Raw genomic sequence first — 21930 nt, forward strand, 5'->3', positions numbered from 1 at the left:
TAAAAGTTACACTGTCATCACATGGTATCATGTAGAGTTAAAACTTGGTAAATGGTGCTCAATTCTGAAATACATGGCAGTGGCTTGAAGGTGACAGCCTGCCAGAAGAGATGAGCAGTGTGCTTGGTAAGTGTACCTTAATGCACATTTAGCACGTGCTTGACACATCTCGTATTTAAGTTGAGTGATCCTGTGGGCTCAGGTAGGTGAGGTCTAAAGTGTGTGTGGCACTAGGTGGTTGGAGGAGGCATGGAAGGCCGAGAACCCTCGCCTCTCTGTGAGCTTCACATGTTAGCCCTCTTCCCCCCGCAAGGGACTGTCTCCTAAAAGTCACCAGTAACCCCAGCCTGGGTCAGCCGCCTCCTGGGCCCCTTGGAAGCCTCAGGGGTTTTCCTTGGTCCCAGGATGGAGCACCTGTGCAGGGCAGTAATTTGAGTGCTGGCCTGTGAGTGACTCAGGGCAGTGACCTTGTTCATCTTTATCCTCGGGCCAAGCACCAAAAGTGCAGGAAGGAACCATGGGAGGGAGGGGAAGGGAGGGAAGGAGGGGACATTATTGAGTCCACAAGTCCTGAGTGGCTGCAGGGTACCGTGTTCTTAACAAAGCCTTTAGTTGTGAAAATGCCACTGAAGCCCCCGCTCTCAGAGGTTTTAGGGTCTCTTGGGGGAAAGAACTATTAATCAGATAGCCGTGTAATTACAAGTCGTGAGTAAGTGCTCTGAGAGCACACCCTAATGCAGTGATGGCAAACCTATGACACGCGTGTCAGAGGTGACACGCGAACTCATTTTTTGGTTGCTTTTTCTTTGTTAAATGGCATTTAAATATGTAAAATAAATATCAAAAATAAAAGCCTTTGTTTTACTATGGTTGCAAATATCAAAAAATGTCTATATGTGACACGGCACCAGAGTTAAGTTAGGGTTTTTCAAAATGCTGACACGCCGAGCTCAAAAGGTTCGCCATCACTGTCCTAATGCCTGGTCAGAAGCACAGGGCCCTGCTTCGCTGGGCAGGAGGTTCCTGTGGGGGTGGTATTTGAGATGAGATCCAAAGGCTGGCCACCTTCCAGCTTCTGCTCCTTGTGAAGAAAAACCCACAGAAGGGTTCAAAAATGACTTGCTGAACACCACATAGGTGCCACTCATCAGATTGTTGACATTTTGCCTTATTCATTTCATTGCGCCTCTTTCTACTTAAAAAAAAAATGGAACCATTGGAAATAAATTGCAGATACCATGACATCTTACCCCTAAATATGGCAGCATACAGCTCTTCAAAGTAAAGACGTTCCCCTACATAACCATGAAGCTGTTGACGCACCTGAGAAAATGCTCAGTGAGTCCACAGTAGCCTCTGACCGTGACATGTTCAGACCACTTTCCCAGTTGCCCTTAGTTACTTGTCCTTTTAGTCTCTTAATAGAAAACAGTTATTTTACCATTTTTAAACTGACATTTACCTTCTTTGAAAAATTACCACAGGTCAAGGATTCATTTCACACATCCAGGAGAAGAGTGAGATGGTAACAGTGAGAAAGTAGGTGTCTATAGGCATATAGACAAAGAAGAATTGGAAGAAGATCGCTAGGCTAGATTTAAATCAACAAACACACCAGTGGGGATAAGAAAACATGATCTTTGGAGTTTTCTATGGGGCATAAACCCACAAGTAACAGGCCACTTCACAGTTCCTGGGCGCACATTCTCCTGGAGAATTAAGTGAGCTGTAGGCAGGATGTTAAACATGCCCAGGTATGAGCTGAAAGGTCTCTACCCTCCCGCTCTCCTTTTGTCTTATTTCCAAATTGTGAATAATTTTTCTTCACGAGGTTTTCTTTAATCTTTCCAGCCAGAATCAACCTCTTCACTTGCATCCCATTACTTTTTAAAAAGGGCTTTATTGACGGATTACTGTACCAGAGAATCCACTCACTATATGTGTTCAGTGATTTTTCATGTGTTGATGCAGTTACGCCAGCGTCTGCAGGCCAGTTTTGGAATACTTTCATCTCAAAAATGTTCCCTCATGGCTGTCTGCAGTGGCTCTCCGCTCCCACCTCCAGCTTCAGGCAAACACTAATGTGCTGTATCGCTAGAGATCTGCCTTTTTAAGAAATTCCGTTGTCTGTGCCTGGCATCTCTGACTGAGCATGTCTGCGGCCCTCCAGCCAGCGCTGTGAGGCATAGCGCTCCGTCCTCTCCTGTCAGTGCCATTTACCCCTTCTGGCGGCGCTGGATTGCTCTGGTGGTGGCCTGTTATGGATAGTGCTTCTATGGTTACTTGGACGCTAGCCTTTCTGTGGATGCGTATCTTACTTCTCTCGGGTAGAAGGGAGTGTGGCAGGTCCATACTGAATATACAAGGAAATGCCACCCTTTTCCAAAATGGCTGCAGCTGCCAGTGACGTGGGACAATTCCAGTTTCTCCGCGTACGTCCCACCACCGGTCCTTGTCTGTCTCTTAGAGCCTCGTGCACATCACAGGCTTCATCTGGCTGAAGAGGTTCCTGGTGGTGGTTTGATGATGCTACTTATCCAGAAACCAGCTGGGGTGGCCTGGTGCCATGGTCCCGGGACTGGTTATTTCCATCACAGGAGGGTCTCGTGTCTCTAGGACCCAGTGTGTCCAGTTCTGGGACAGTGGACCCACAGGCGGACCAGAAATAACTTTGAGCCTACGCAGATTGTAAACAGTTTAAATATATATATATAGATAGATATATAGATATAGATATATTGATGTCAGAGAGGAAGGGAGAGGGAGAGAGAGATAGAAACATCAATGATGAGAGAGAATCATTGATGGGCTGCCTCCCACACGCCCCCTATGGGGGATGGAGCCCTCAACCCAGGCATATGACCTAAAATCCTAAATCAAACCTGTGACCCTTCTTCAGTCCACAGGCCGACGCTCTATCCACTGAGCCAAGCCACCTAGGGCAAGTTTTTTTTAATGGAGGTATGATTGACAAACAGTGGGAAGCTCTGGTCTGAAGTGTACTGTTTAATTAGTGTTGACGAGCAATCACAGGCCCTGTTTCTATCAGTATGTGTTTTTGAGTTTTGTCCCTGGTGTTTTGGTTGAACTAATCTTACTGTGGAAAACATGAACCGCGGAATAAAAATTGCTCAGAATCACCGCACCACGCAGTGCGTCCAGTGTTAATATTTTCTGTGCAGTTCCCCTTGGTTATATACACTCCTCATTTTAAAAAGTCCTACAAGACAGGGCTTGGCTGTGTGGGGTTGGGTGCTGGCTGGTTCTCCTTGACAACGTACATTCTCCTGCGATGTCTCTGCTGAGGGTGCAGCTGAAGGCGCGGATGTGAGCAGCGAGGCCCGGGTCGGACGGGCTAAGCGTGCCCTGCATCCGCATGCCAGGTGCCCTGAGGGCTCCGTGCCACCTTCCCCAGCTGGCGGGACCTGGGGGAACCCGGAGTCTACCCGTCTGCGCGCCGCCCCCCAGCGCCCAGGGTCCCCACCAGCCAGGCCTGACGCGCCGAAACGGAGCGCGCGGATCAGCTGCGCCGCATCTGCGCGCGATTGATCTGCCTGCCGCCCCCGCCCGCTGCGCCGGAGCCGCCGCCCGAGGTCCCGCCGGAGCCCCGCTCGCTCTCGGGCATGGAGCCGCCGGCCGCGCGCCTCTGAGCCCCGCGGCGTTCATGGTGAGTGGGGCCGGGCGCCCGCGCCCCTCCGAGGCCTGCCCGCCTGTCCTCGGCCGGAGGTTCCGACGTGGGTGCGCCCGTATGCATGTGTCACATTCATCTGTCCCACCGTGACGCCTGCATGGGCCGGCGCTGCGCCTCCCTCCTCCCTCCATGCTTTGTGTCTGTGCTTCCATATGATCTCCTAGCCGGGCTCGGCTTCCATGGGTGTGGTGAGAGGCTCCAAGAGAGAGAACCGCGATGTGCCCTAATTCTTACCCCAAATGGGATGGCGTCCTGTTCCCAGATTCAGGTCAGCCACGGCCAGGCATCTCCTAGAGGCCAGGACGGCCTTGCCTGCCATCCTAGGAGGCCTTTGTATGGCCCTGGGTCCGAGTAAGGCGGTCACATCGCAGCAGCAGCCAGGCTTGTGAAAGCCCACAGATCAGGTTGAGTACATGCTCTCCACTAGCCCACATAGTCACTTTGTGTTCTAGATGTTTTGTAAGGAATATGACAGTTTAAAAGGTCTCCTGTGATTTCCCAAATGCCAACATTCCCAGTAACTTAGAGAATGCTTTCTGGGAAAATACTGCGTGGTAAGTAGATAAAAGAATTAAAGTATGAGGAAGCCTTGGGTTCCTTCTTAGTGTGAGATCAAGCCGCGGTGGTCACCAGGTCTGCCTTGGAAAGCTAAGCATTTGTAAGACTGCACAAGCCACTCTTCCCCACCCAAAATGGCAAAACAAAACAGGTCTCATGTCAGATTCTAAAACAATGCCCCCCCCCCCCCAATTGCTTGTTACAAATGGCAGTGAGATCAGCTGCTGTGTTCCGGGACTTCACCACAATCTGTTAAGTATCTTAATGGGAATACTGTGAAAAGTAATTTTGGCTCAGCAGGTGTGGATCAGTGGTTGGGCGTCAACCTATGAACCAGGAGGTCACAGTTGGATTCCCCATCAGGGAGGGCACATGCCCAGGTTGCAGGCTCGATCCCCAGTAGGGGGTATGCAGGAAGCAGCCAATTAATGATTCTCTCTCATCACTGATGTTTCTGCCTTTCTCTCTCCTTTCCTCTCTGAAATTTATATATATATATATAAATAATTTTGTAGCAATGCAGTGACAGTAATACTCCTGTCGTTGTACACCTGCTGTGGCGATGTGTCTATGTAACTCATTCTCATTTAATCTTCTCATTTAATAAATGAGGAAACAGGGTGAAGGGATGTGCTCAAGGTCAGGCTGCTGGTGGCGCTGATCCCACCCAGGCCTGCTGCTCCTCCACCCACCCACCCACCCACCCACCCAAGCTTCCCCTGCAGGCTGCCTGGGCCCTCGGCCTGTGCAGAGGTGGTGCTGTGCTGTCCCTGGCGTCGGTTCACATCAGTCTTTTAATAGGTACTACATGGGGCGGCCCGCCATACTTTATTCCAACATACCTCCAGAACCCTCATCATTATTTTAAAAGGTGAATCATGATACTGGGTACAGTGAATCAAAGACTTAAACACAGGTTTTGACTGATGAGCCTTTCTTCCTCTGGCTAAGGTAGCTTTCCCAGAAGCCAGAGCGCTACTGGCCAGGAGTGTAGCATAAGCGGCCATCTTTACAGCACTCCACAGCTCAGTGAGTAGCATTGATGACCCTCTAGTCATCCTGCCAGGACCATGTTACCTTCATTGTTTGAGAATCTTGATCCTTTGTTCTCTTAAAACACATGTTCGCTGAGGTAGGCTTTGTGTTTTGTCTTTTTTAACTGGCAAAGTATACACTTCATGCAGGAGCCCAGTGCCCTTGTCCTGCCTTGCGCACTGCTCGGATCACACGTGCTGTAGACACGGCCCTGTAGACCCCGCCGTGGGTGTGGTGACAGGCTCACCACGCCCACAGTCGGCTTCTGGCGCTGTAGCAGCCCAGCTCTCAGCCTACTCGCCTTGTTCGCCAGCTCTAGGTGGCTTGTGTTGAGCCCTTAAAACTCAGAGCAAAACAGCTTTGACTCAGCACCGTGCTCCGTCTCAGTGCTCGCTACCCGTGGGTCAGCCCTCTCGTGTGCACCTCTAGGCTGCTGCTTGTGCTGTTGGGGCTCCTGTCCTTTGTCCACTCAGATGGCTCCCTTTATGAGCTGCTTCCCTCTGTTCCCCAGCCATGGGCACCCTGTCCTCGGGCTCCCGTGGCACGAGACTTACTCTCTCCCGGCAGTTTCCATGGTCTGCCCTGGATTCCTAGCCTCTGCTGGCGTCTTACCTGCCCCTACTAGAGTGAAACATTGCAGGCTGGGCCTGTGGCCCCTCACTACAGAAGCCCCTTCCGCCTTCCCCTGACGGCTAAATCTGTTCTGCTCCTGGCCCTGTGTGGAGTGAGGTCCTGCTCATTTACCCCTGCCAGCTGCTTCCCCCACCACCTGGCCCCTGGTTAGATGCAGCACATTTCATTTGCTCTTGTCTCATTGGTGTTGGTCTTGTCTTCCCAGCAGGGTACTTGATGAACCACTGAGAGCAGGGACTTGACCTACTATGCTTCTAAATTAGTGGCTTGCAAACCTTTCTGATGTGCCACCCTCCACCCCCAACCCTGTTAAACAATTCAACTCAGCACGCAGATAAAACTGGGTTTAGAACGGAAGCAAACTGGCCTTACTATGTGCACTCTGATGCTCTTTATTGTTAGATTTTAAAAAATGCTGGCGTGACCACTTCAGCGGATTTGCTAGACTGAAGAGCCCTGCTCTAAATTCCTTCTGAGCAGGCGTTGGAATCCGTTGCCGTTGCTTGAATGGGCGGTTTGTACTGATGAGCTCGCAGGGCTGCTGATGAGCACAACAATGAAGGGCATTGTCACTGGGTTAAACCAAGAGACTTCAAAACATGGTCCCAGAAGGGTCCCAGGAAGAGAAGAAACTTTGGAAGGATAAGGTGGGCTGAGGGCGGGACTGCCCTGACAGTTGCCCGCACACAGAAAGGGCGAATGTGGCCTATGCCATCTCATCGTCACGGGAGTGCTCATGGCTGCTCTCATTTTATATGAGGAAACAGACGCTGAGACAGAAGCAAAGCCAGATGATTTGCCTAAGGTCAGAGCCCGGGCTTACTCAGGCAGTCGTTCTCAACCTTCCTAACGTCGCTACCCTTTAATACAGTTCCTCATGTTGTGGTGACCCCCAACCATAAAATTATTTTCGTTGCTACTTCACAACTGTAATTTTGCTACTGTTATGAATCATAATGTAAATATCTGATATGCAGGATGTATTTTCATTGCTCGTGACCCACAGGTTGAGAGCCGCTGGTAGAGCCAAGTCCTTTTGCTTCCAAAGCCCTAGCATTCGCCACATCCCGTGCTGACCCCAACATCGATAACCCACAACTGAAAGTTATTTTCCAGAAACTTCTTGCCACTGCACCCACCCCCACCCCCACCATACACACAAGGACCCGTGGGACCTCCTTGTTGTTGCTGAGGCTGCTTGTCTGGTTTGGAGCAGGAGCTCACTGTTGACCTCGAGGTCGCTGTGGGAGAACTGGGTTTGGAGCAGGACCCGCAGCAACTTCCGGTGCCATTCCTGTTGTGAAGTGCTGCTTCCAGTTCTGGAAAGGCTGTCCCTGGGATTTCCAATGTGGACGGGCCAGGCCTCCTCTGCTTTTGTTTGCTTTCTCATCATGTAATGCTCTGTGTGATTACAACGTGAGCTTTGCCCTGCATGTGCGCTGAGTTCAGTAGCACAGGTGTCCGTCGCCGTTGCAAAGCTTTTTCAGACTGAGTGTGAGTGACTACATCACCTGGACGCTGCCTGTGAGTGGCTGCAGGAGTTCTGGAGTGTGGCCGTCGCTGAGAAACGTGGCTGCAGAGCCAGAAGGCTCGGCGGCTGATCCCAGCTCCCCAGCAGGAGTCATGGCCGCTGCGGGCCTCCACCTCCCGATGTGTGACCTGGGGACCATGGCAGCTCCTCCCTCAGAGGGCTCGCGTGAAAGGGAAGTTGAGCCAACTCAGCCCCCATAAAGCCCTTGACAAGCTGCTTATCCTCAGCGGCCATTGCTGCTTCTTAGTAATAGAGCCTCAGAGCTCTAACCTGAGAGACCTAGTAGTGTTGGGCATGAGGCAAGGCCTTTAATTCACTCCTCCTCTTCCCGTGTGTGCTGTTCGCAGGGCTCCTTGCTTGGGGTCTGGCCCCAGAGCATCTTTTCTGCTGCGTACAGTTGTCAGGTCCGAGGGGAAGAAGGGTCGTGGCACCCAGCAACCAGGGCAGCACTTCTCTGCACCAGGGGCTGTCTGTGCTCATGGCCTCAGGAGCCTCCCCTGGTCCTTAGTCCTACAGGCCCCGCCCCCCGCTGGCTGTGTCCTTGAGGGCAGGTCAGCTACCATATCTGTAAGATGGGCTCACACTTGCCATGGAGCTTGTTACGGACATAAAGTGAGACGACGAGTAACGCCCACAAGAGCAAATGGAAACGGGCGTCCAGGTTATGGCACATCCCTCTTCCGGGCTAACACCTTTGGGCCTGGCGTAGAGTTCACTAGACCAGTGTCAGCCCATCAGTAGCACCTTGTGGGGCAGTCGTTACTAATCCTTGTTGAAAGGCGACATGCCTCCCACTCATTATCAACACACAGCTTTGGGTGGGTTTCCCGTAAGATCCCAGGTTTTGACCCCCAGACGCCAGGTTGGAAGCTTCCTGAAGCTGGTGCTGTTAGGTTGCAGCAGAGCAGCTGGCACACGTAGGTGCTGGGATGTTAGACTTGATGGCCAAGGGCATCGTGGTCTCAGTTTTTGGTAAGGAGGTCATTTCAGTATTTTAGTGGAACCCCTTGAAGTCAGGGTAAGAAGTGTTAAGACGCCCAAACTTGTACATCCAGACGGACAGAAACTCTCCCACCCACCTGCTTCGGGGTGCACACCCTCGCGGAGCCTGCGTATTTGGGGAGGTCACTTTCCCTTTGCGCTTTTAGGAGTCTCTGTAGGCTTTTCTGGCTGAGAGTAATTGCTTGCCAGATAATTTTGCCAGCAGCACCCCTCTTGGCAGCTGCTGTCAGTAAAATTCATTTAGCAGTTAATCACTTTGCACTCATGATACTGCTTCTGTTGTTGAAATAGTTGTTTTAGTCTCAGGCTAAGTACACATTTGGGTGTCCTGTTTTCCCAGCTAGATTGTCCTCTCTTATGGGAGGGTCCCAAGAGCCTTGTCCATAACAGGCAGCAAGAGAATAGTGTGGGTTTTTGTATATCTCTTTTTCTTTTTTTTCAGAGGGCTAAGGGTATACACACACGCGCACACACACACAGGTTCAGAAACTGGACTCTGGCACCAACGTGCTTGGCTCTCCTGAACTCTTCTGGTTGGGTGTGAGGAATGTGGGTCACCAGGTGCAACTGAGCTTTCGTGACCTGGCAGCGTGGGGGCCGCTCTCAGATTTCCAGGGCATGGCAGTTACTCATGTAGCAGCTCGCAGTGACGGCTTCGTACGATGTTAAAGATTTTGTTTTTTGATATTTCTGGTTTAAGAAAATGAAAGAGCTTTATGCAAAAGATGTTAACCTGTTCCTCATTTCAGGAAATATTTAAACAGCTAATAAATATGCATCAAATGCCATGGGGTAGAAGGAAGTGACTTAGAAATTTAGGGTATGAGAGGAGGCCGGAGGTCAGGTGAGTGCTGAAACTGGCTGTTGGTCTGGCTCTGAGATTCCCAGTGGCCACTGTAATAACCAGTTAAAATTCACAGGAGAAGCAGAGGAGACGAGACGATGCTTGGGGCCCTCGGGAAGGGGCAGCGGGGTGAGGAGGTCCTGGTGACTTTCTCACCATCATGGGCATCCACTGTCCTGGTGTCGCTCAGCAGCACAGAAGCTGCAGAGCTGCAGGCCCCCTTGCCGTGGCAGGCTCTCCTGCTCAGCAAGAACACTTTCAGCACGTCACCCTCAGAGTCAGCCTAAAGGACGGCAGACCAGCACACGCTCTTGCTTCCCCAGGGCGTCGTCATGTCAGAGCTGGCAGGCCCGCGGTAACCCTGGTTTCTTTGTCCCAGGAATATGAAGACCAGGCTGGACGAGCTAGCAGGCCACCCTCCCCAAAGCAGAATGTGAGGAAGAATCTGGACTTCGAGCCGCTTTCCACCACCGCACTCATCCTGGAGGACAGACCAGCGTGAGTCCCAAGAAGAGCTTGGGTGTTGGCTTTAGTGGATAAGGACACCTCGCTGATGAGGCACCTTTCCATCAGAAGGGAACTAGGGACACAGAGAGAAGAGTGAGCCACAGCACTCGTTAAAAGTGCCCAGTTCCACCCTGACCGGCATGGCTCAGTGGTTAGAATGTCGGACTGTGCACTGAAGGGTGTCATGGGTTCAGTTCCTGGTCAAGGGCACATACCAGGGTTGCAGGTTCCATCCCCGGCCACGTAGAGCATGTGTGGGAGGCAACCAATCGATGTGTCTCTCTCATATTGATGTTTCTCTCTCTCTCTTTTCCTTTCCCCCGTCTTCCTCCCTCCTCGCTCCTTACCCTCCCTCCATTCTTTCTAAAAGAAAAAAAAAAGGGCAATGGAAAAAATATCCTCAGGTGAGGATGAACAACAAGAAAAAATGCTGAGTTCCTCTTCATTTCCTATATTAATTAACGTGCGTCCTAGGGATAGTAAGTGACTGATTTGGAAAGCTGTCCTTTAACATAGAAGTGTTGCCTAGGATTTTCCATTCAGGTGGTGTTTCATTTAACTTAGCATTTTACAAATACGTAAGTAGCTGTTGTAAACTGTAGGCTGGCTGTAACCGCAAGAGAACACAGCAGGGTCCTGGAAGTGGGTGTTGGAGGCAGCGGCCCTGCGGAGGGTTGCCTGGACCAGTGCTGGGTCGTCAGGACCCGCGGGAGCCGCTGGCCCAGCACCCCTCCTCTGGTGGTGGCCATCTGTTTGAGGACTGTCCATTTCTGAAGGAGAACGTGCATTTTATTTTTTCAAACAGGATTTGTAGCCGCTCACCACATTCAGATGCTCAGAGCTGTGGTATACATTTGTATACACGCCGATGAGCCGCATACCCAGTGTGAAACTAGCACACTTACAAACCGGCAGGAAATGTGTTCACACATTAGCACCCTATATGTTGTTAGGGTCCCTCCTTCCCGGGCAAGTGTCGACAGTTATTAGTGTATTGTGGTCAGATCGAAGTTTCTTTGGAGCTAAGGTGAAAAACACCAAAAGATTAAGTGTGTATCTCTTGGAATGATGGGTAATTGTTACTAGTACCTTCTTCTTTTTTTTTTTTTTTATATATTTTATTGATTTTTTTACAGAGAGGAAGGGAGAGAGATAGAGAGCTAGAAACATCGATGAGAGAGAAACATCGATCAGCTGCCTCCTGCACATCTCCTACTGGGGATGTGCCCGCAACCCAGGTACATGCCCTTGACCAGAATCAAACCTGGGACCTTTCAGTCCGCAGGCCGACGCTCTATCCACTGAGCCAAACCGGTTTTGGCACCTTCTTCTTTTTACTGATCTTTATACTTCAGATTTTTTACCATGAGCTTATTTTACTTTTGTAAGAAATATTTTTAGTTTATAAATGAGCTGTGTCTTTGTCATCTTAATGTGTTTAGTTTTGTGTTTTGAGCTTTTCTTTTTTATTTACTTTTTACTAGTAATGCTTCAAGTTTTGTTTCTCAAAGAATTTTATTTGATACTAGAGGCCCGAAGCACAAAATTCGTGCAAGGGGCTCGGCCCTCGTGGCTCGGGCTGCCTCGCGGCCCCGTAGCCCTACCCACTGGTTTTTCCAGAAGGTCATTCTGGAAGTTTGTTCTGCCGTCCAGTCTAATTAGCATATTAGCTCTTTATTATATAGGATTCATAATGGTGGGAAATCATTTATTTTCTATCAAGAAATCTCCCGGCGAAGCCAGCTGAAGAAGCTCAGAAGCACAGGCAGCAGTATGAAGAAATGGTGGTCCAGGCCAAAAAGCGAGGTGAGGGTCCACGTGTGCGGGTGCGTAAGGCCGCACAGGACTCTGTGTCTGTCTGGATATTTCCTTCTTCCTGTCTGGGGCCCTTGAACCTGAACTGAAGGCTTTTAGTATTTTGAAATTTATAGTTTTCCACAAAAGTGTGTGCTTCTATCATGTCATTCCTGCTAGCTTTACTCAAGGTCTTAGCATTTTGACACCAGGAGAGAGATTGTCTAGGGCAGTGATGGCGAACCTATGACACGCGTGTCAGGTGACACGCGAACTCATTTTTTTGGTTGATTTTTCTTTGTTAAATGGCATTTAAATATATAAAATAAATATCAAAAATATAAATCTTTGTTTTACTATGGTTGCAAATATCAAAAAATTTCTATATGTGACATGGCACCAGAGTTAAGTTAGGGTTTTTCAAAATGCTGACACGCCGAGCTCAAAAGGTTCGCCATCACTGGTCTAGGGTAAGAGTATGAACTGCGGAAAGCCTCGGCCAGCAGTGATGGGCAAAGCTCTCTCTCTCTCGGCTCAGTTTCCATTTTTATTTTATTTTAAATATATTTTTATTGATTTCAGAGAGGAAGGAAGTGGTGGGGAGAGAGAGAGAGAGAGATACCAATGATGAGAGAGAATCATCGATAGGCTGCCTCCTGCATGCCCCCCAGTGCGGATCAAGCCCACAACCCGGGCATGTGCCCTGACCGGGAATTGAACCATGACCTCCTGGTTCATAGGTTGACGCTCAACCACGGAGCCATGCTGGCCGGGCGAGTTTCCTTTTTTTACAAGATGGGATAGGATTTGGTAAAATGCCTTGCAACATCCTATGACAAGGATTTAAAAAAAAAAGAATGTGATTCACATAATGTGGGCTATACATACAACGGCATATTATTCAGCCTTAAAAAGTAAGGGAGTTCTGGAGCGTGCCTCAGCACGGGTGAACCTTGGGGATTTATGCTTAGTCAAGAAGACAAACACTGTGATCCCACTTCTATGGGACCCTTAGAGTAGGCAGAATCATAGAGACGGAAGAATGGTGATTGCCAGGGGCTGGGCGGGTGCGGGGGAATGCGGCGGGGCTAGAGTTTAATTGGTGCCGAGTTTCAGTTTGGGAAGCTGAGAACATTCTGGAGACGATGTTGGTGATGGTTGGGTAATGATGTGAATGTGCTTAATGCCACTAATTGTATACTTAAAATCGTTAACAGTAAATTTTATGTTTTGTGTATTTTACCACAATAAAAACACACAAAAGTATATGTAAATTAACGCACGGTGTTTCCCAGAGCTGCTATTGCACATTAAGGGTTCTGCTCGGGCTGCGAGACAGGAGGCTCCAAGTTGTGCTGGGAGGGGCCTGGCGGGGAGCTCACGAGGCGCCTCTGGGATCTGCAGTGCTCTGTCCTTTGATTGCGGTGGAAGTTTCATGAGTTGGCCTATTTTGTGATCATTGATTCCGCTTTATTGGTATGCTTTCCTGTTTGTATGTTACACCTGAAAAGCTTACTAAAAGATGGTAACACCGCGCCGTCTAAGCTGCCCACAGTGGGAAGGGGGTGGGTCTCATGGCCCTGTCAGTGCCACTCAGGGGTCTTTGCTGCGTGACTGAGAAAAATCACCCACTTGAAGTGGTGGCTGCCAGTTAACGGAACCTTTCCTCTTCTCCGTTGCGATTCCCAGAGCTGAAGGAAGCCCAGCGGAGGAAGAAGCAGCTGGAAGAAAGATGCCGGCAGGAAGAAAGCATCGGGAATGCTGTCCTGACGTGGAACAATGAGATTTTGCCGAACTGGGAAACCATGTAAGCTGGGACGGGCGCGGTGCGCTTTGTCATGTCCGTCTGGGATCCAGGAGCGGCCGCACTGATGTCGGTCAGCGTCCTGCCTGTGGTGGGAGGACGTAGGGTCAGGTGTGCAGCTTCTCCCTTCCCTGCTGAGGCTCAGGCCTGTCGACCCTCATCTGGATCCTGTGACAGTTCCCCGTCCTCCTTCCAGAGGGATCAGCAGCCCATGGCTGTGTCATTCCCCCACTTCAGATTTCAGTGACGCGGAACTCCCTTTCTCGGGAGCCGCACCTTTGATCTCTCCTGCACGTGGATGGAGCGCTCTCATCAGGGAGCCTCAGGGCCTTTGCCTGCTCTGTTCCCTCTGCCTGGAGTGCTCTTGCCCTGTGATCCCTCCCACTCTCTGTTGTATGAAGCTCAGTCTTCTGTGGGGAAGCCCTTCCTGGCCAGGGGCTGGAGGAGACACCCTTGGGTGCACTGCTGTCGTCCTCTGTCTGAGGGTAGGGACTGACTCTTCTCTGATGACAGCCCCCAGGGCAGTCTGGCAGCTGCTGTCATCTCTCCGTCCGTGGGACAGCTGGGGACAGTTCTTCCTGTGGCTCAGGGCGGGGAGGGCCCTGTGTGACCCTGTGTGGGCCTCCCCTCATCACCAGGAGTTGCCAGGAAGCTTGGGTGCCCGTTTCTCGTCTCTCGTCGCTTTCAGCCTGCACCCGATGTCGGGATGTGGGGGACTCAGTCCTGGCACTTCCCCGAGTGTCACTCTGTCTCATTAGGGGGTCAGACAGCCCCGTTGCGGGTGTCCCCTAGGAAAACAAGCATTTCCCAAGCATTTCCAGGCTGTGCCTTTATGCGACTGGACACAGTCAGGAAACTGTTTTCTCAAATGGGACTCAGCGACAAGAGTGAGGTCCTCAGGACCTAGGGCCATCCCCCTCTGTGGCTGCAGTTCCCACCCTGGTCCATCCCGCACTGACGGGGTGTGATGAGGTCCAGAGGCCCGCGCTTGGCACTGCCTGAGACGCACCAGCTAGGGGCCAGGCACGAGGCCGGGTGTCACTGCATCGTCCCGCTCCACGGCCGCCCTTCACGGATGCTTTCTGCATTCGGTGCTGCAGAGGAGTCATTTGCTCGGGTTGCACAGGAAAGCATGGAGTTGGGGTGCAGACGTGTTCCGCGGCCTCGGCCTGTGCTCTCTCACTGGGCTGCGCTGAGGAGCACCAGGGGAGTCTTTGCACCTTGTCCCAGTATGCGGCTGTGAGCCACTGTGAGCAGAGGGCCTCAGTGCCCGAGCCGTGGAGAGCGTGCTGAGGTAGCAGAGTGCCCTGCCATTAGAGCTTGGCAGCTGTGCCCTGCGTGCCACCTGCCCTGCACTTGCAGCTCCGCAGCAGTCCTGTCCCCCCTCCCTCCCCCCTGCTCAGCTAGCAGCCGTTCCTGCACAGCGAGGTCCGTTCTGGATCCTTCCCACCCTTCGTCTGCTTAAACTGCTACGGGTTACTGAGGGTTCAGCTCAGGATAGTGCCGACCCTCTGGTTTGTGCTGCTGCTCCCTCCCGTGCAGTGCCCTGGGTGTACCTGCCACAGTATTGCCCAGTGGAGAGCGCACTGATCTGGTCTCTGTGGACACCGGACCTAAGTCTCCTGAGGGCAGAGCTGCGACATCCCTGTGTATCCCCTGTCCTGTGGTTGGGGGAGGCACCCAGGAGAACAGCTGCATAAACTGGTTTTCCTCTCTGTCCAGGTGGTGCTCTAGAAAAGTCCGGGACCTGTGGTGGCAGGGGATCCCTCCCAGTGTGAGAGGCAAAGTCTGGAGCTTAGCCATTGGCAACGAGTTAAACATCACCCACGGTGAGTGCTTGCGCTTGAAGGCTCGAGGAATTGCCCCCCCCCCCGCCCCCCACCGTCCCCTCCGGCCAGGTCATGTGGCTTCTCCTGTCCCTCTGCCCTGCTGTCAGGAGAAAGGACACCATTGCGGAAGCTGTGAGAGGCCAGGTGCCTGTCCTCCAGGAGCTGCAGCCACCTGTAGGGAGCCAGCCTGGTCACGGCGTGCGGTGGGGGCACGTGGTTGTGCTCTGGGGTGCAGGTTGCGCTCTGGGGTGCGGGTTGTCTTTGGACGCTGCTGTTTTCTGTGGCATTGTTCCCCAGGCAGCTGATATGGAAGCACCTCTGAGGGACGATGCACTGCACCCAACTGGGTGCTTGAGGTTCTAGTAGCTTCAGAGTAGAGGGGAGGTGAGATCTGGACTCGCCTTTCCTAGGGCTGTCTGTGTCTTGCCGTGTGCGTTCATTCAGTGTGCGTGTACCTCTCCTCCACCTGCGCCCCCCGCCCCGACTTTGTGCCCAGCACAGGTGAGGTAGGCCAGGGGCTCGCAGACTCGCAGTTAAGCGCCTAATAACTGGTAGTTGTTCCTTTTTCCTTTTCCTCCCTGTCTCCTCATCTCCATTATGTTATATGTACCCAGTAAATGCCCGGAGTTGCTGGTAGCGATGGAAGGCCTTTGCGTTTAGGGCAGATTGATTTGTGTCTGCTCTGTGCACCTGGGGTTCCTGTAACCATTGTTCTTACCTTGGGAGACGTCATCCGCCCACGATTGCAGCCTGAGTAATGCCAGCTGGGGGGGGGGGGTCACTGGCGTTTGTTGGAGGTGACCTCCTCAAGCTCCGTTTTTGGCTAATCCATACCTGCCACAAGCTGACCATCTTACACCAAAGAGCTCACCGATGGTACAAGTGATGGACTCACAAACCAGACAGCCGTGCCTCGTGCCTGGCGGCCGTCATAGAAGTAAACACCCGCACGGTGGTGTGTGGGTCTGTCTCTGTGAATGGTGGCTGGTGTCCTTAGACAACAGAAGGACCTTCCGTATGTAGTTGAACTTGAGGCAGTGGTGTGCCCCTGGCGTTCTGAGGAGCGTGTGCGTGTGCCCACGCTCAGCCGAGGCCTCTCTTCCAGAGCTCTTCCACATCTGCCTCGCCCGAGCCAAGGAGAGGTGGCGGTGCTTCAGCGCGGGCGGCCCCGACGTGGACAGTGAAGGTACGTGGGGCGCGGGCTGGCGGCGGCTTGGTCAGCGGGGCACCGCTCCACCCAACACAGGTCGCTTCTCTGAGGTGGTGCGTGGTGCGAGCGTACAAGCAGCTGCCTGGAAAAGGGTGGTTTGTTTTTAAATCCTCACCCAAGGATACGTTTTCCTTGATTTTTAGAGAGAGTGAGAGAGGGAGAGAGAGATACATTGACTGGTTGCTTCTCATACGCACCCTGACGGGGGATTGAACCCGAAACTTTTTGGTGTATGGATAATGCTCCAACCAATCGAGCCACAGGGCCAAGGGCTGGAAAAGGGGTTTTTCAGGGCAAACAACTTAAAGAAGAAATTTTCATAAGAAAGAAAACACTCCAGGTCTGGAGAAGTGTTTGTGTCTGGACACACTGGAGGGCCGGTGGTAACCACTGTGCTTCCCTCGTTCCCATTCACGAGGCGGCAGCAGCCTGGAACCCCGGTCACTTGAGCGTCGGCGTCCAGGGCAGCATCTGAGCTGCTTGAAGACGGAGCACTGCGTGTTTGCTGGGTCACACTTAGAATCTCCCCCACACAGAATGACACTGCTGTCCGTTCAGTGGTACCTCCTTTACTGACCTTCTATACCATCTGGGTGATTCTAAAATAAAAGGAACAGAAACCAGGTTATTCCTGAATATTTGTTAGAAACGGCGCACGAGTGTTGCGCTGCCACCCCCCCGTATTCTGCGTTATACCAGGGCCGTGCTGGGTCAGGCCGCGATTCCCAGTGCTTTCCGTGCCTGCGATGCATTTGTTCTCAGCGCTTCCCTGATTGCTCCTGGAAGGTGGTGTCACATGAGGCTTCCCTCAGACTCCGGAAGATACCCATGACGGTCTCGCGTTAGCCAGTGCTGTTGATATTTGCTCTACGCCCTGGTGGCCGAGCTGTCACCAGGTCCCGGGACATCTGCAGCATGTTCCCTGGTCACTCCTGTAAGACTCAGAGCCTCTGAGGTCCCGCACGCTGCCCCTAAGAGGGGTCATGACTCTTGGTCTTTCGGTAGATGCCGGGTTCTCAGCAGCCGACAGAGAAGCCAGTCTGGAGCTGATTAAACTGGACATTTCTAGAACATTCCCTAACCTCTGCATTTTCCAGCAGGTAGGTGGTGGTGATTGGTTGCTTTTAAGCATGTTTGTCTGAAATTCACAGATGCTGATCTGCATATATTGTAATCAGTTGAAAAGTACTTGGGTTTTTGGGTGGAGGGGCGGCCAGAGAGGGCCAGCAGGGGGAGGGTGGGTCTCATGTTAATACAGGCGTCTCTCCCGACCAGTCCGCCTCTGGCCAGTCACCTCACAGCCTCCAGACTAACCCTGCGGTGCCAGTCTGACTGTACGCCCATGCCTCTAGCACCAGACCTCACAGCACCAGGGCACCAGGAAAGTGAAGCGCTTCAATTAGAACAAGTCAGTTAAGGGACCGGCCCCCTAGAATGCAGCAGGAGGTGTGGACATTTGACACTTGGGCTCTGCAAAAATGTGGGTGTCCCAGGCACTGTGACAGTGCAGAGGAGTGAAGGTCACTTCCCTGGCAGTGCGGCGTGGGGAGGGTCAGGGATGAGGGTCAGATCGGTGTCCCTGGGGAGCGGCCCTAGGGCTGTGCTGGACTAGGTGTGAATGACAGCCCGCCGGAGAGTGGAGAGACACTTGGCAGAAGGTCTGGAATGGAAGCATCGGACACTGACGGGCCAGGGGCTCCTTCGGGAGAGAGAACCTCGCTAGAGGGACAGCCAGAGGCGTGCAGTTCAGTGCTGTGGGCCCTCCTTACTGCCTGGCTGCTCTGACTGTCCCGCTCTGGAGGAGAGGGGGAGGGCAGCGCTGCGGCTGAAGGGCGAGCAGGCACCTGGACCCGGTCCTGAGGGGCTTGACGCCTGGGCGGCTGAGGTCCGCCTTTCCCACGCCCGGGCCCGGATGTGCTCCGTGGAGCATCGAGCTTCATGGACTTTGGGGGTCACGGGGGATTATCTTGGTGCAGAAAGAGGAGGAGGAGCAGCTTAGGAGTCTCTTTTGGGTGGGATTGGGGCCAGATGGCTTTTCTCCTTCCCTCCGGGTTCCAGTGGGTGTGTCTCTCTGCCTGTGGTTCCCAAAGTTCTAGGTTTCATACACGGGCAATCGGAAAGCAACAAAGGGTGGGTGGAGAGCGGGGCCACAGCGAGGCGTCCAGAACTAGTTAGGGCGTTAAAATAGGGACCTGTCAGCGACTGCTCCACCTTGTCACCAAGGAGGGGACATCAGTGCCCTTGAAAAGGACATAATCACGCTGGTGGGAATCTGCTGAGTTGAAAACACTCAGCTTTAAGAAGAGTTCAGTGCAGCGCTCTTGTGCTCATTTGGCCTTGGACCAGATGGGACCTGCTGCCGATGATGTCGCCTCAGGTGGGCCCCTCCCTGTCCCCCTTCTTCCGCCCTCTCGTCCTGGATGGCGTCTTTTTTCCTCCCATTGCTGTGTTCTCCTCTTTGTGTTCTGGAAGTGTCTCTTCTTTTTATGCCAGAATGTGATGGTTTGGGCCATGGCGTTCATTTGTAAGCTATGGTAGTCACCTGTGCATGACTTCCTAGTCATGCACCATGTACGCTTTTTTAAAAATCTTCATCTGAGTATATATATTTTTTCCATTGAAAGAGAGTAGAAGGGAGGGGGAGAGAGACAGAAACATCAATGTGAGAGAGACACATGGATTGGTTGCCTCCTGCGCGCACCTTGACCAGGGCTGGGAGCTAATCTGGGACCCTTTGGTGCATAGCCCGATGCTCTAACCTCTGAGCCACACTGGCCAGGGCCCATGTCCACTTTCCATTCCTCATGTTAACTAGGCACATGGAAGGTGGGGACAGTAAGTGTGTGATGTGGACTGAGCCAGCCCCTTCACAGCTCAGACACGGGACAGCAGTGTGAGGCCCCTGCTTTCTTCTGTGCTCAACAGAAGATAAACTGCCACACCTAAATGTTGAGAAGGAGTTACAGGAACGCATGGGGAGCTGGGAGGATGTTTGGGTTAAAATGGAGGCTGTTCGGACTTAAGATGGAGAGTGTATTTTCTAAACCTACCATATCAGAAAGCGTAGAAGAAACAAAGGCGGTGATGGGCGGGGAGGGGTCAGGATGAGCAGCACGGCTGGGAGCAGTCGGGACAACGGTCACTGCCCTGCCTGGTTGAACCCTGGCACCTGGTTGCCCTCGAGCTCGGAAGGGGATGTGATTATACAGCAGGAGCTAAGTGAGGGGTATTTTTCTGGCTCAGGCCTGACCCACCAGCTTTCTCAGAGCAGCTTGGTAGATGGATTGGCTGCAGACTCGCTTCTAACTGGGTTGGTAGCTCATTTGTGAAGTTACGTAATACACGCAGAGCTGCTGGCCTCTGCTTGGCCACGACTCCCTGCACTCCGGGGGCGGGGGCGGGGCGGGGGCGGCGCCCGAGGCCGTCCTGGGCGCTAACCAGACTGCATGTGTCCTTTGGTGTGTTGATCCTTTCAGGGCGGCCCGTATCATGACATGTTGCACAGTGTGTTGGGCGCTTATACTTGTTACCGACCGGATGTGGGCTATGTAAGTGAACTTTTCAATATTTTATCGTGTCTTACATTTTCAAAAGAAAGTCGGGATATTGCCAGGACATCTTCGCTGCGGAGGGCAAGGCGAATGCCCTTGTTTCTGTGGGGCAGGAGAAGTCTCCCAGCAGCGAGCTGCCTGCTTCTCCCGGCAGTGGTTCCCAACCTTCCTAATGCCACGACCTTTAACACAGTTCCTCATGTTGTGGTGGCCCCCAACCATAAAATTATTTTCGTTGCTACTTCATAACTGTAATGTTGCTACTGTTATGAATCGTCATGTAAATATCTGATATGCTATATGTGTTTTCCAATGGTCGTGACCCACAGGTTGAGAACCGCTGTAAGGGACCCGGCAGACACAGCTGCCTGTGGCTTCCTCACATTGTCATTCGATTTGATTTTCGCTTTTCGCATGTGATTTTCTCAGCATTAAATGAAGAAAAGCCTTTAGCAGTAACCATTTTAAAACTGTGCTGCTGTGTGTGCGCTAAGCCGATGCCTGTGCATGGTGCCAGGTGTAGCGCGTTACGATAGACCAGTGATGGCGAACCTATGACACCTCTGACACGCGAACTCATGTTTTTGGTTGATTTTTCTTTGTTAAATGGCATTTAAATATATAAAATAAATATAAAAAATATAAGTCTTTGTTTTACTATGGCAGCAAATATCAAAAAATGTCTATATGTGACACGGCACCAGAGTTAAGTTAGGGTTTTTCAAAATGCTGACACGCCGAGCTCAAAAGGTTCACCATCACTGCGATAGACACACATCTCTACGCACGAGAAGCCGAGTCAGGGGCAGTGTCCCAGGTGGCGGATGCGGAGGGAGGGGCAGGAGTGGTGTTTCAGGGGGCGTGGGGTGGGGTGAGAAAGCAGGCAGGCCGCTGATGTGGCCGCGCAGGGCTTCCTGGTGAGAGCAGGTCCAATCCAGGCTGTCGCTCAGCTTTGGGGGAGGTCGTGGGTGGGTGGCTTCCAGCACAAGGGCATCTGGACTCCTCGTCATGAAATGAGAGAGCTATCTGGCTGTGCAGACTGTGGCACGTTTAACCCCCTCCTTCCCACAGGTGCAGGGCATGTCCTTCATCGCCGCAGTGCTGATCCTGAACTTAGATACTGCAGATGCCTTCATTGCATTTTCTAATCTTTTGAATAAACCCTGTCAAATGGCGTTTTTCCGAGTGGACCATGGCCTTGTGAGTATCCCTGTATGCCTGGCGCGGTGTCTTCACCCAGCATGAACCGCCCAGTCAGCCGTCTTTTCAATGGAAAAGAACACCACCCCCCCCAAAAAGAGGGAGTTAGAGAAAGCACTGTACAAGTGGGAGGTATTTGGGACATTGTGTTGGATTTCAAAAACACATAGCTTATAGCCATATGTATGACTTTCTGAAGACAGCTTTTCAGAAAGCGTTTCTGAAAATACATTCTCCACACCAGGGAGGGCAGCTCGTGCACAAACATGCCTGCTTTGTGTGGCGCAGTCTCCTTGTGTGGTCTGCACATGGCTGTGGCGGAGCTGGGCCATCGTGCTGCTCCGTGACGTCGGGGCACGCTCCGTGCAGTGCGCTCACACACAGACAGGAGAGCCTGTGAGGGCAGCTCCTGTGGACAGAGGCAGCAGTGCGTTCAGTGCGTGACTGGGCACTGGGCAGTGCAGGTTTCATTTACTGAGCTGAATCCGTGCCACGCATTATGCACACAGATGGCTGCGTGGCCGGATGGGGCAGGGAGGCTCCCGTTCAGAGCACACAGCTGGTGAGGGAGGAGCCCAGGCCCCCGTCCTGCCTCCTCAGCCCTGTTCTTTCTGAGGCCAGAGGATGGCACCCCCTGACAGACCCATCAGCTTTTGCGTTAGTATTGCATCGACTTGCTGAGAGTTCTCACCAGTACTGCTAGACCAGCTGATCTGAGCATTTAGGTCAGCCAGGGATGTT

At 52.3% G+C, this 21930-nt stretch overlaps 1 protein-coding gene across 9 annotated transcripts in view; it reads left to right on the forward strand.

Moving 5' to 3' along the window:
- Positions 1–21930, forward strand: part of TBC1D14 (TBC1 domain family member 14) — an 81968-nt gene that overhangs the window by 47758 nt on the left and 12280 nt on the right. For 7 of the 9 annotated variants that reach the window (XM_059676183.1, XM_059676192.1, XM_059676202.1 and 4 more), the window contains 8 exons: positions 9674–9792; positions 11525–11607; positions 13285–13402; positions 15122–15228; positions 16334–16414; positions 17444–17538; positions 19915–19986; positions 21061–21189. In XM_059676183.1, the coding sequence (XP_059532166.1) occupies positions 9674–9792; positions 11525–11607; positions 13285–13402; positions 15122–15228; positions 16334–16414; positions 17444–17538; positions 19915–19986; positions 21061–21189 (804 nt within the window). Of the gene's footprint in view, positions 1–3520; positions 3668–9673; positions 9793–11524; positions 11608–13284; positions 13403–15121; positions 15229–16333; positions 16415–17443; positions 17539–19914; positions 19987–21060; positions 21190–21930 lie in introns of those variants that run through there. The other 2 variants (XM_059676210.1, XM_059676166.1) reach the window with 2 other exon arrangements.

The sequence above is a fragment of the Myotis daubentonii genome, chromosome 1 (assembly GCF_963259705.1).
Source record: "Myotis daubentonii chromosome 1, mMyoDau2.1, whole genome shotgun sequence".
NCBI classification, from domain to species: domain Eukaryota; kingdom Metazoa; phylum Chordata; class Mammalia; order Chiroptera; family Vespertilionidae; genus Myotis; species Myotis daubentonii.